Source organism: Ranitomeya variabilis, chromosome 7 (genome assembly GCF_051348905.1).
Source record: "Ranitomeya variabilis isolate aRanVar5 chromosome 7, aRanVar5.hap1, whole genome shotgun sequence".
Classification (NCBI taxonomy): domain Eukaryota; kingdom Metazoa; phylum Chordata; class Amphibia; order Anura; family Dendrobatidae; genus Ranitomeya; species Ranitomeya variabilis.
The window spans coordinates 207,375,166-207,389,098 of NC_135238.1; the positions used below are offsets into that span (position 1 = coordinate 207,375,166).

General features: G+C 45.0%; 1 protein-coding gene across 3 annotated transcripts in view; it reads right to left on the reverse strand.

Annotated features, from left to right (window-relative positions):
* Positions 1-13,933, reverse strand: part of CERS6 (ceramide synthase 6) — a 237,715-nt gene that overhangs the window by 130,959 nt on the left and 92,823 nt on the right. For all 3 annotated transcript variants that reach the window (XM_077272784.1, XM_077272786.1, XM_077272785.1), the window contains exon 2: positions 847-952. In XM_077272784.1, the coding sequence (XP_077128899.1) occupies positions 847-952 (106 nt within the window). The remainder of the gene's footprint in view (positions 1-846; positions 953-13,933) is intronic.

Consider the following 13,933-nt stretch of genomic DNA (forward strand, 5'->3'; position numbering starts at 1 on the left):
CTCCGGTTACTGCTATAAGAAACAGATGACTGCTATTTAATAATGTCGATACCTACCACATGTGGAGCTGGCTCAGCTTCTGAGCCCGCTCTACACATCCCAACCATAAATATATCGATCATGGGACTTTATGGGGATATTTCAGCCCTCTCTGACATGTTTCAGAAGTGAATTGGAATCTTAAGGGGTAGAAAGGACTATGTACTGTATTTTTGTAGCAGGACAGTGATAAATCAAGATATCAATGTTTGGTTTTGGTCAAGTGAAATGTCTAATTACATTTTCAATATAGAAATAAGTAAATTGGGTAAATGAACTTTTAAAAAGTTTTGGCAAGTTGTAACCACTCTTTTGATCAGTGGAGATCCGGTTCCAATTTTTTCAATGAAGGGGCAGAAGCATTTAAGCCCAAGCAAAAAATGGGTATGGGATCAATATTAAGTCCAAGGGGCTTTTGGCCACTCTGTCTTAGCTGGAGGAGAACTAAAAACGTTTGCTCCTTCCTTTGACAGTTCAGTGGAGGTGTCCGTGAACCAAGACCTTCACTGTATAAAACTACTAAGCAGTGGTTACAGCAAATGAAAACTTATCAGAGTTCTGTTACCCTTTAAATGGGTTGTCCAGTTTTAGTAAAACATTCCCCCTGTTGCAGAAACATTGCAAACTCTGGACTATAGGCTTTGTCCAGTACGGCATCACATCCTTATGCAAGTGAAGGGACCGGAGGCCGAGTCGCAATACCAGACTCATACTTTGTAGAACATCCTTTCCCTAATCCCAGACAACCCATTCATCATTTTTATTCTAGTTGACTGATGCATGATACATTTCCCTATTGATCTTTACCTTTGTGATAGCAGTAAACACCTTCTCCAGAATGGCATTGTGCTGAGCCTTCTGTGGTCCGCTGGCTTGAATTTTGAGAGCCAAAGCACACGGCTTTGCTATAAACCTAGAAGAAACAAAAGACAAAACTGTAAACATATGGAATTCATATATGTTGTGAAACAATTGTATTTATAAAGAATGTATATCTGAATGGAAATATTATACTTTCACCTCCTCCAAATATACAAAATGTGAGATTATGGCTTACACTAGAAGAACAAAGACGACTATATATTTCATTATTGCGTTGAGCCCATTGGATATGCTATTATACTTTACTTTGCGTATAATGGTAATTCTTTGGGCAGAGCTCCGATATGCTGCAATAGGAATTCCATGCACACAGCAGATACTCCTGCTATAGACACATATAATGTACCTTCTATTAGTGCCAGTGATCGGAGAGCCCTGACATTGATCTGCTTGACCCAACCAGAAATCAACACTATGGACTAGAAACATCCATAAACCAAGCTGCAGACCTGTCATTAGAAGGAGCAGGACACTGGGTAATATACTATCCCCCTTCAATTGTCTAACAGACAGCCAACTCCTGAATGTGCTGCAGCTGTCGAACAGCAGCCGCGGAGACTCGAACATATTATTTGAGCACGCCAAATTCACTTGGTTAGGACCCGAACATGGCGGATAACACTTTATCCAAGCACGTTCACTCATCACTAGTAAATAACATAGGGTACTTCGTTGACAATGTTTTGATCAAAAAAAGCTTAAAAGCCATCCCACCGCGACAATGTGCACCCAATTGGGAGGGTCAGATCACTAATATTAAACGTCTTCTTGTATCAGAAGACCACAATGTAGATGGGGGCAGGATTAAAAATCAATTGCATTGAAAGGGTTAAAAAGAACTAACAGGATGATAGGTGAAAAATGCTTCTCAAGAGGGAGGCATTCTAGATATTAACCCTTGATGCACACCACTCAAGGGGGCTTAATTTGAAGAATGATATGGCGTCTTTGCACTATTTTTCTACCTTTGTTAGTTGATAGCAGGTGTTCACCTCTTTCATCCATTGGCTTTAATTAGTATAATGACCTGGAGTGTTGGTCAGCCTCCTCCTCATCATCCCTTATTTTCTCATATCCTCCCTTTTGGCGATTTTAAGTATAATTAGGTTTGGGGGTCTTGTCCTGCACATTATGCCATGATTAAGACCAGAATGGTCAAAACGTGTCGGATCGTTGGATGTAAACTTTTTGTATTCCATGTATGTCCTTATGAATAAAGAAGGTTTTTTTTAAAAAAAATTTGAGTGCCTGAGCACCCCACCTTTATACTGGATGCTTGTCAGCCATCCCTGTATCACCCCGTGTATCTCTGGTCGTGCTCCCATTTGAATGGCAGCTGATCAATACCTGATTTTTTACGTTAATAGTCCCTCAGAGCAGCACTCAGGGACTGAATTATATCATTAACATACTGTAACATTTACATTACAGCTATAACATAGCAGATTACATCTGGAAATTAGTGCATGTGTAATTCTCGGACTCATCTGTACTGAAGACACGTTAGTAACGATTTTAATAGTTTTCTGTGGTTTAAGGTTGCGCTCCCGCAATGAATTTTTGGTGAGTTTTTTATTTTTACCCTAAGTATTTGTAGAAATAAAAATACCCTATTTTACTTAACAGGTTCAGAAATGGTGCCGAAAATCTCAAAAACTCACCAGAAGCTCATCGTAGGAACGTAGCCTAATGAATATCATTTATCCATTAACAAAAATTCATTAAAAATGAATTTTCTTCCTGAATTCTCGTATCATGAAACATTAGGTATCCAAAAATGAGCCAGTGATAGAAAATATTACAATGCACTGAAAAACTGTTTCGTATAACGCTGATGCTCGTGGTTCCGGTTTGGCTGGCGGACATGTGTCAACGGTATGTGAAAGAGGGCGTTCGGACAAATTCTACAGTAAAACACTAGGATATGGTGTTGTGTTTTAGCTAATTAATTATGCATGTAATTAACTGTACATTTCCTATGCGGAAAGTATATATAGAATGTGTAACTATGGTAATCTGTTTTCATACACCTGATGAAGACCACATATGGCTGTTGAAACACGTTCCTGTATTCATTTTTATAACTATTTTTTATCACTAGTTGGGTTTTTCTTTAATCGCAAAGTCCCTGCAGTCTTGCCCTCTACTAAGAGCCATTGTGTTCATCCGACCCAACCACACCAAGGTCTTAATGTGTTGCTCCCATATTTTCACAATACATTGGATCCTTATCTACATTACCGGTAAGGTGAATCCTCAAGGATGCTCTTTGTCTTTTCTGAATAAGTACAGATACAAAGTGCTATTAAGTGCATGGAGGACGTGTAAACAGATACTGTGAGGGATCAGATTTGGAAGAAACTGTTGCATGAGCAGGTTTGCAATGGTTACAAAAGTGAGATGATGTAAGGCCAGTCTAAAGAAATGCCATTTTAGGCCACGCTTTAAGATGTGGGTATTGGGAACTAAACTAATTGTCCAGTGTAGCGCATTCCAGAGAATTGGGGCAGCACGCAAAAAGTCTTGGAGACAAAAGTATGAGGTTCAGATTATTGATTATGTTAGTCTTAGGTCATTAGTGGAACAGAGGGCACAGTGATAGACAGAGATGAGGGAAGAATTGTATGGCAGTGCAGAACTATGAAGAGCTTGGGGGCTGAGAGAGGTTTATATTGTGTGGTGCAGTGACCAATGTTACAGCCAGGGGGCGCTGTGTGTGCACTTCAAGATGCACTTGGAGGCATAGTTGTGATGAAACAATGACTGGCAGTGTGATTAATGGGCGGTATGTATCGCAGAGGTGGGTGGCCCTGTGATGGAAGCCTGGGTATGTTTTGCTCAAGCAGATCTGAGGGATTTGTTTACATTAGGAAGGCTTCCAGGTGATTGGAGAGATGGGTGGGTCCAGTCACCTACAAACTCACCCAAAGAGGCGTGTCTGAACACCTAAGATGGTTTTGTGTTTAAGGACCTGTGGTGATGTCACGCTCATCTGACTGGCCATGTGACAGGTACCTGGGTGTGGTTACACCTATGTAAAGGAGGTGTGTGTAGCACATGGTGTGAGTGTTTGGGAGTCTGCAAGTGTGGACAGACTTCCAAGTGTCCTGGCTGGACACTGCAGAGTGGCCTGTGTGTTGGACGGTTCCAAGTGGGGAAAGACGTCCTGAACAGCACACAGAGACCATATCTAGGCTGGAGAGCCTGCATGCTGGACATAGCACAGTCTGTGTGCCCACAGACCTGAGAGAGCAGAGCTGTACTATGGACATTGAGGATTCATCTGTCTGATGTAAGACTGTTTATCATTTGTCCATCTTTCTATGGTTTATGGAGAGAATAAACCAAACAGACTGCTTTAAGTGGAAAACCGTGCCTGAGTGCTTGACTACCGCAGCCAAGAGAGTGTCCCCCAAGACACGTAGTATGCGAAATGCTACAATTGTATTCTGTAGTGGATGGGTAACCAGTGCAATGACTGGCACAGAGTAGAGGCATCGGTGTAGCGGTTTATAGGATTATGCTCCTGGTTGCTGCATTCAGGACGGATTGGAGAGGGAGAGTTTGGTAAAAGGGAGGCCGATTAGTAGAGAGTTGTAATAGTCCAGACAAGAATGAATAAGAGGAACAGTAAGCATTTTTGCAGAGTCAAAGGTAAGAAAAGATTGAATTCTAGAGATGTTTTTCAGGTGTAGGTGACATGAGTAGGTGAGTGATCAGATTTGGGGAGTAAAGGAAAGATCTGAATCAAATATAAGCCCAAGACATCGAGCATGCTGCTTGAGAGTTATGGTATAACCACACACGGAAATGGCAATATTGGGTTTAGGTAGGTAAGTGGAGGGGTGGAGGGAGGAAACACAAGGAATTCATGTTTTAGAAATATGGAGCCACAAAGCCAAGTTCCGAATGGAATCCCTTGTTACACCCAGTTGCCATTAAACAATCCAATAGGGGGAGACAGAGGCCCCCAGCCTAAACACTTAGTTACCGTTGTCGCTGTTTAATGTGATTTCTAAGAAAGGAAAAGATAGTGATTAGAGAGAGATCCAATCGCAGAAGATACCAGCAGATGTCTGTTGTGTAAAATAGCCAGCGCACGTCAGGTAAGTATCGGGCTCAGTACATGTGCCTGCTCCATGCTTACCCTCCTAACTTCTGCCGTACATATATGATAGATGTCAGGAGAAGAGGGGAGCTGACAGGAGAGAATTGGGACCGTTTGGAACTCAGGCCCTCTGCACATGGTTCCCACAGCTGCCATGTTATCTGTCACCTTTGCCGGTATGCCACTGCTAGGTGTATGGCGTACACAATAAGTCATCCATCTCCGAGCCCTATGCTATCCCACGTCGATTACGGTACAATATTAACCAGAAAAATTACATATGGCAATAAATTACAGACATCGTGCAAAATAAACCCTTTAGCTTTGCTGCACTGACTCCATTAGCTCTGTACAAGAAAACGTTGTCTCACACGAGGATAATTGTGCGTCTGCCTCCACAAATGCCGCTGCTTTTCTGGAACACTGATCGCTGGCAAATGATAAAAATTATATTTCAGAAGTGCCTTAAAGTATGTAGAAATGTTTGTCAAAAAGACGGACCCCTTCTTCTGTGCAGCTGCTCAACTTCACATCCCAACCTTTAATTAAGTCAGATTAAAGGGAACCTGTCACCTGAATTTGGCGGGACCAGTTTTGGGTCATATGGGCGGGGTTTTCGGGTGTTTGATTCACCCTTTCCTTACCCGTTGGCTGCATGCTTGCCGCAATATTGGATTGAAGTTTATTCTCTGTCCTCAGGAGTACACGCCTGCGCAAGGCAATCTTGCCTTGCGCTGGCGTGTACTCCGGAGGACAGAGAATGAACTTCAATCCAATATTGCAGCCAGCATGCAGCCAGCGGGTAAGGAAAGGGTGAATCAAACACCAGAAACCCCCGCCCATATGACCCAAAACTGGTCCCGCCAAATTCAGGTGACAGGTTCCCTTTAAAGCAACAGTCTGTTCTCGGCTCCGTCTTTATTTTTCTCCTGAGAAACAAGGCAGCGGGGATAATTCTCAGCTCCGGTGCTATGGCTGCAAAATCTTGTACAATCCTACAGCGAACATTAGTTTCCCCCTACAACTTGTTGTATCTACAGGTAGTGTGAAATACTCATTAGCTCCTTCTTCTTCTGATACTCAGGATGTTCTTTCCACTAAATATGACTTTGTCATGTAATGTTACCTATAGTCACTATGATAGTTCCCATAAATAACTCCTTGTCTGTATGAACATCTTTAATATGATATTCTTTAACATGGGTAAAATCCAAGGTGAGAACCATTAGTGGAAGCCATAATAGTGGCGAACCTGGCATATTGTGGGCGTTTCAAATATTGGCCTTGCCACAAATCCACAAAAATGTCTTTTTCCCACACTTGCCACTTTTAGGCTATGTTCACACATTGCATTTTTGCAGCTTTTTTTTACGCCAAGTTTATGCTGCGTTTAAGTTTCTTACAAAAAACAGGTTTTACTTCGTTTTTGCTGCATTTTTTGCTTCGTTTTTGCTGCGTCTTGGTGCATTATTTACTGTGTTTTTGTCAGTATATATTTGTCTCTTGTGCACGCTGATAAATTTACTGCATTAAAAAAAATCTGTTTCAGCTTCACTAGGTTTTGACGCCAAAAACGCAGCAATACCTGATACCTGTGTTTTTTGCAGCATTTTTGCACTACCGATTGCATTCAATGAGTGAAAAACGCTGCAAAAAGCTGCATTTTGCAAAGAACAAGCTCTTTGACAAAACAGTCAAGAAAAAAAACACGGTTTGTGCCTGAGATTTTTGAAATCTCAGACTTTGCTCGTACTGTATAACACAACTGAAAATTTGCATAAAAAAAGATTATGAACATAGCCCTACGGAGTCTTTTCTGCTTACCATAAGTTTTTTTTCTATAGGCATGTCCTTTTTTTTGGCCAATTCCTTCCACGCCTCTGTCCTGCCCCCTGAGGGTGAGTTTTGAACCCGTCACTCCTTGTAATGAAGCTCAGCTTTCCATGAGGTTGCAGCACCTCCTGGGAGTTTTGCCACCTCTTCCAAGAATCTATGAAGTCTTCCCTTTTTCCACAAACCTCCCAAAAACTGGCAATAATTGGCAAGTATTCTTCACACAGTAGAGCTTTTCCTCTATTCATTCTTAGACAGTTTTTGCACAATTTCAGACCATATAATATGGTTGTATAGTGCTGAGTAGTTACTGCCATTCACAGCTGACATCAACCACATAAACCATTATCCCAATTGTCACTGCACCAGGGCAATTGGGAAGAGCCAGGCAAAGTGCCAGAATTGGTGCATGTCATGTGATGTGTCAATTTTGGGATGGTTACAGGCTAGGAAGAGCTCAATAATCAGGGACCTTCCCAGCCTGATAATGTAGGCCCGCAGCTGTCTGCTTCACCTTAGCTGGTTATCACAAATAAGACGGACCCAACATCATTTTTTTATTATTTTTTTTGATAGGTTAAATAAGGCTACACAACCTTTAGTGCTACATGAAAGGCACTAAAGGGTGCTGATGGCTGCTGTAGGTAAAGGAGTAAATTTTTTACCGGTAGCCGTGCTTTCAGTAAGGTGGCATAGCAACATTATGAAGCTATTAACCTGCAGACTAACCTTTATATATGCAAATAAATAGCATTTTCTGAGATGACAGGTTCCCTTTAAGTCCAGTTTTCCTGTATAAAGAGGCAATTAAACAACTGCCCATCAGCAAACAAGTCGTGGTGGTTTTGTGCCGCTCATCCCTTAAATACCAGAGTTTTCTTTTATTGCAGCCCCTAGAGTGATGCTACTAATCTAAGTTCCCTGCATCTACTCTCCTTACCCAATGTCGCCTTCACCTTATATCGTCGGCCTCCAGCAGTTGTGACCTGCCGGATGGCTCTAGTATTTCGTGAAGCGAGCTAGAAGTCACTCTTCAATACAAATCTGAGAATCTAGTTTTGGTGCTCATAGACTTGCATTGAGCGCTTGTGATGTAACGTCTGACCTCCGGCCAATTAGAAGTTGCGGTGAAAAGATGACGCCACAGGACTGGAGCGGCGTCCATAAAAGGGTGAAGACGCCGAAGGGTAAGTATAAGGGTAGGGACAAGGACCTTAGATAAGCTTTTAGCAGCACCACTCCAGCACTGAAAAGAAAAAAAAATGATGGAGTGGTGCTTTAATGTACACAGATCATAGGTGGCAAATGATGGTGTAATGACCATGACACCTGTCAATGGGGCTGGGCATTGGGCACATTTTATTTTCATTTATTAATATTGAGCATAATATATAGTATAATGCTCAGAGTAAAATGATGCTGTCGTGATGAGAAATGTCAGATATTTGTATGAATTTTATTAGACCTGTACATAAGGCAAATGGTACTTTACATGGAGTGATCACTGAAATTGGGCCAGCCGTGACAATGGCCACTATCCGGGTTATAAAAGAAGAATTCCTTTCTAGACGCCGATCCGTCATTTTTGTGTATAGAACACGCCGTTACAGCTGTTTATATTTATAGCATTTTCCAAGAAAACTTTTTAAGAACTTATTCAGTTTACAGCTGCATGTAGAAAGTAATTGTCTCTTCCATTTGTCATTTCGCAGCAGGAGTCTTCCCAGAACGGGCTCAGGAACTTTTGGAAATTTTCGTTAGAGAAACATTGATTCTGATTAAAGCAAATTAGCCACCACAAATTCAAGATCTATTTTTATTTTCAGAATAGCGGTAACATCAGGTTCCTTCTACTTGTTTAGTACAAATCATGATTCCTTTCAAAGAATTTCTTCCATTGTCGGTTGAGTTTCCAATCTTCAGATTATGTGACTCTCCTGACCACAATTTTCAAATATCTGGTGACGCACTTCACCGTCTTCTTGGCGGTCATGGGCAAAGGAAAGTGACCGGTGACGTCATGTGTATTGAAGATGGAGTGCGACCGAGTTTGATCTTCTTAGTGCATACACATGTGCATCAGCTGGCAATGTCGGCTAATAGAAACCTAGGGCCAATGCTGCCCAAGAAGATTGAAAGCACTGTCGTTACAGAAAGGCGGGCAACGATGGATTCGTAAATGACTAGAAACATGCTGAAAACAATGTTGCACAGGTATACTGTTTTAGCATCCTAATAAGCATGGCTACTGTATTTAAAACTAAGCCAAAAAATCACTTTACATGAAATGTAATGCATTAAAAAATTGTGTCTCTATTCCATCAATGGTGATTTTTAACAGGGAGAAATGCAAAGTCCTACATCTGGGCAAGAAAAAAGAAAAAAGCATATACAAAATGGGAGGAATAGGGCTAAGCAACAGCACATGTGAAAAAGACTTGGGTATACTAATAGATCACAGACTGCACATGAGTCAACAGTGTGATGCAGCAGCAAAAAACGCAAACATAGTGCTAGGATGTACTAAGAGAAACATAGAGTCTAGATCACGTGAAGTAATTATCCTTCTCTACTCCTCCTTGGCCAGACCTCATTTTTAATACGGTGTCCAGTTCTGGGCACCACATTTAAAAAAAAAAAACATTTTAAAACTGGATGAAAAGCTGGAGCAAGTTCAGAGAAGAGTTACCAGAATTTTGACAGGTCTGCAAACAATGTCCTATGAGGAACGGTTAAAGGATCTGGGAATGTTTAGCTTGCAAACAGAAGGCTAAGAGGAGACTTAATAGCTGTCTACAAATATCTGGAGGGATGTCACAGTGTAGAGGGATTATCATCATTCTCATTTGCACAAGGAAACACGAGAAGCAATGGAATGAAACTGAAAGGGAGAAGATACAGATTAGATGTTAGAAAAAAACTTTTTGACAATGAGGGTGATCAATGAGTGGAACAGGCTGCAGCGAGAGGTGGTGAGTTCTCCTTCAATGGAAGTCTTCAAACTGAGGCTGGACAGACATGCCTGCCTGAGATGGTTTAGTGAATTCTGCATTGAGCAGGGGGTTGGACACGACGACCCTGGAGGTCCTTCCAACTCTAACATTCTATGATTCTATGATTAAAACCTACAAGAGAAAAAGTGAGCAAAAAACCCTATGATTATAAGAGAACCACATTTGTTCATTGTTCATGTCTAAAACCACAGCTCTACTCAACTAGTGAAATGGGCTGCAGTACCCCATTATACCCGTGGATAGATATGGCACTGTTTTTTAGAATTCTGTACAATTGCTTTTAATGATTACAGAGGGCTTTTCACAAAATGTTTCATGTTGATGTGGACACACAGTATGATATAATATTGGCTGCAAAGTGGAATCAAACTTTTTTTGTTAGCTTGTTTTTGTTAATTTCACCCAGGGGCGTAACTACCGCGGTCGCAGCGGTCGCCATTGCGACCGGGCCCCGCAGGTCAGGGGCCCCGGGCCGGCAGGTCTGAGCAGGGCCAGGCTGGCCATCGGGCACTTCTGGCAAATGCCAGAAGAGCCGATGCCAGTAGTGGGCCGCTGCACTGTTCCTCCCCCGGAACCCCCCCAGTGCCGCCGCCGCCGCCGCCGCATTTAACTATACCGGCGTCTATGACACCGGTATAGTTCAATGCAATGATGGGAGGAGAGAGCGTCACCTGACGCTTCCTCTCCCATCATTCCCCGCTCTGCCTCTGACAGTACACTGCGGGTGCGCGATGACGTCATATCATCGCGCACCTGCAGTGTCCTGGGCAGACTGCAGCCGCCAGGAGCAGCGCGGGCAAAAGGAAAGGTGAGGAGAGTTTTTTTTTTTTTTTCTTTTTAACCGGACTGTGGGGCCATTATCGGGGGGGGGGGGGGGGGAGATGAGATGTGGGCTGTGCTCTATATACCCCTGTGCGGGCTGTGCTGTATATACCCCTGTGGGGGCTGTGCTGTATATATCCCTGTGCGGGCTCTGCTGTATATACCCCTGTGGGGGCTGTGCTGTATATATCCCTGTGCGGGCTCTGCTGTATATATCCCTGTGCGGGCTCTGCTGTATATACCACTGTGCGGGCTCTGCTGTATATACCACTGTGCGGGCTCTGCTGTATATACCACTGTGCGGGCTCTGCTGTATATAACACTGTGCGGGCTGTGCTCTATATACCACTGTGCGGGCTCTGCTGTATATAACACTGTGCGGGCTGTGCTGTATATACCACTGTGCGGTCTCTGCTGGATATACCACTGTGCGGTCTGTGCTGGATATACCACTGTGCGGTCTGTGCTGGATATACCACTGTGAGGGCTGTGCTGGATATACCACTGTGCGGTCTGTGCTGGATATACCACTGTGCGGTCTGTGCTGGATATACCACTGTGCGGTCTGTGCTGGATATACCACTGTGCGGTCTGTGCTGGATATACCACTGTGCGGTCTGTGCTGGATATACCACTGTGAGGGCTGTGCTGGATATACCACTGTGCGGTCTGTGCTGGATATACCACTGTGCGGTCTGTGCTGGATATACCACTGTGCGGTCTGTGCTGGATATACCACTGTGCGGGCTGTGCTGGATATACCACTGTGCGGGCTGTGCTGGATATACCACTGTGCGGGCTGTGCTGGATATACCACTGTGCGGTCTGTGCTGGATATACCACTGTGAGGGCTGTGCTCTATATACCCCCTGTGCTGGCTGTGCTGTATATACCCCTGTGCGGGCTGTGCTGTATATACCCCTGTGCGGGCTGTGCTGTATATACCCCTGTGCGGGCTGTGCTGGATATACCACTGTGAGGGCTGTGCTGGATATACCACTGTGCGGTCTGTGCTGGATATACCACTGTGCGGGCTCTGCTGTATATACCACTGTGCGGGCTCTGCTGTATATAACACTGTGCGGGCTGTGCTCTATATACCACTGTGCGGGCTCTGCTGTATATAACACTGTGCGGGCTGTGCTGTATATACCACTGTGCGGTCTGTGCTGGATATACCACTGTGAGGGCTGTGCTGTATATACCCCTGTGCGGTCTGTGCTGGATATACCACTGTGCGGTCTGTGCTGGATATACCACTGTGAGGGCTGTGCTGGATATACCACTGTGCGGTCTGTGCTGGATATACCACTGTGCGGTCTGTGCTGGATATACCACTGTGCGGTCTGTGCTGGATATACCACTGTGCGGTCTGTGCTGGATATACCACTGTGCGGTCTGTGCTGGATATACCACTGTGAGGGCTGTGCTGGATATACCACTGTGCGGTCTGTGCTGGATATACCACTGTGCGGTCTGTGCTGGATATACCACTGTGCGGTCTGTGCTGGATATACCACTGTGAGGGCTGTGCTCTATATACCCCCTGTGCTGGCTGTGCTGTATATACCCCTGTGCGGGCTGTGCTGTATATACCCCTGTGCGGGCTGTGCTGTATATACCCCTGTGCGGGCTGTGCTGGATATACCACTGTGAGGGCTGTGCTGGATATACCACTGTGCGGTCTGTGCTGGATATACCACTGTGCGGTCTGTGCTGGATATACCACTGTGCGGTCTGTGCTGGATATACCACTGTGCGGTCTGTGCTGGATATACCACTGTGCGGTCTGTGCTGGATATACCACTGTGCGGGCTGTGCTGGATATACCACTGTGCGGGCTGTGCTGGATATACCACTGTGCGGGCTGTGCTCTATATATCCCTGTGCGGTCTGTGCTGGATATACCACTGTGCGGTCTGTGCTGGATATACCACTGTGCGGTCTGTGCTGGATATACCACTGTGAGGGCTGTGCTGGATATACCACTGTGCGGTCTGTGCTGTATATAACACTGTGCGGGCTGTGCTGTATATACCACTGTGCGGTCTCTGCTGGATATACCACTGTGCGGTCTGTGCTGGATATACCACTGTGCGGTCTGTGCTGGATATACCACTGTGAGGGCTGTGCTGGATATACCACTGTGCGGTCTGTGCTGGATATACCACTGTGCGGTCTGTGCTGGATATACCACTGTGCGGTCTGTGCTGGATATACCACTGTGCGGTCTGTGCTGGATATACCACTGTGCGGTCTGTGCTGGATATACCACTGTGAGGGCTGTGCTGGATATACCACTGTGCGGTCTGTGCTGGATATACCACTGTGCGGTCTGTGCTGGATATACCACTGTGCGGTCTGTGCTGGATATACCACTGTGCGGGCTGTGCTGGATATACCACTGTGCGGGCTGTGCTGGATATACCACTGTGCGGGCTGTGCTGGATATACCACTGTGCGGTCTGTGCTGGATATACCACTGTGAGGGCTGTGCTCTATATACCCCCTGTGCTGGCTGTGCTGTATATACCCCTGTGCGGGCTGTGCTGTATATACCCCTGTGCGGGCTGTGCTGTATATACCCCTGTGCGGGCTGTGCTGGATATACCACTGTGAGGGCTGTGCTGGATATACCACTGTGCGGTCTGTGCTGGATATACCACTGTGCGGGCTCTGCTGTATATACCACTGTGCGGGCTCTGCTGTATATAACACTGTGCGGGCTGTGCTCTATATACCACTGTGCGGGCTCTGCTGTATATAACACTGTGCGGGCTGTGCTGTATATACCACTGTGCGGTCTGTGCTGGATATACCACTGTGCGGGCTGTGCTGGATATACCACTGTGCGGGCTGTGCTGTATATACCACTGTGCGGTCTGTGCTGGATATACCACTGTGCGGTCTGTGCTGGATATACCACTGTGCGGGCTGTGCTGGATATACCACTGTGCGGGCTGTGCTGGATATACCACTGTGCGGGCTTTGCTGGATATACCACTGTGCGGTCTGTGCTGGATATACCACTGTGAGGGCTGTGCTCTATATACCCCCTGTGCTGGCTGTGCTGTATATACCCCTGTGCGGGCTGTGCTGTATATACCCCTGTGCGGGCTGTGCTGTATATACCCCTGTGCGGGCTGTGCTGGATATACCACTGTGAGGGCTGTGCTGGATATACCACTGTGCGGTCTGTGCTGGATATACCACTGTGAGGGCTGTGCTGGATATA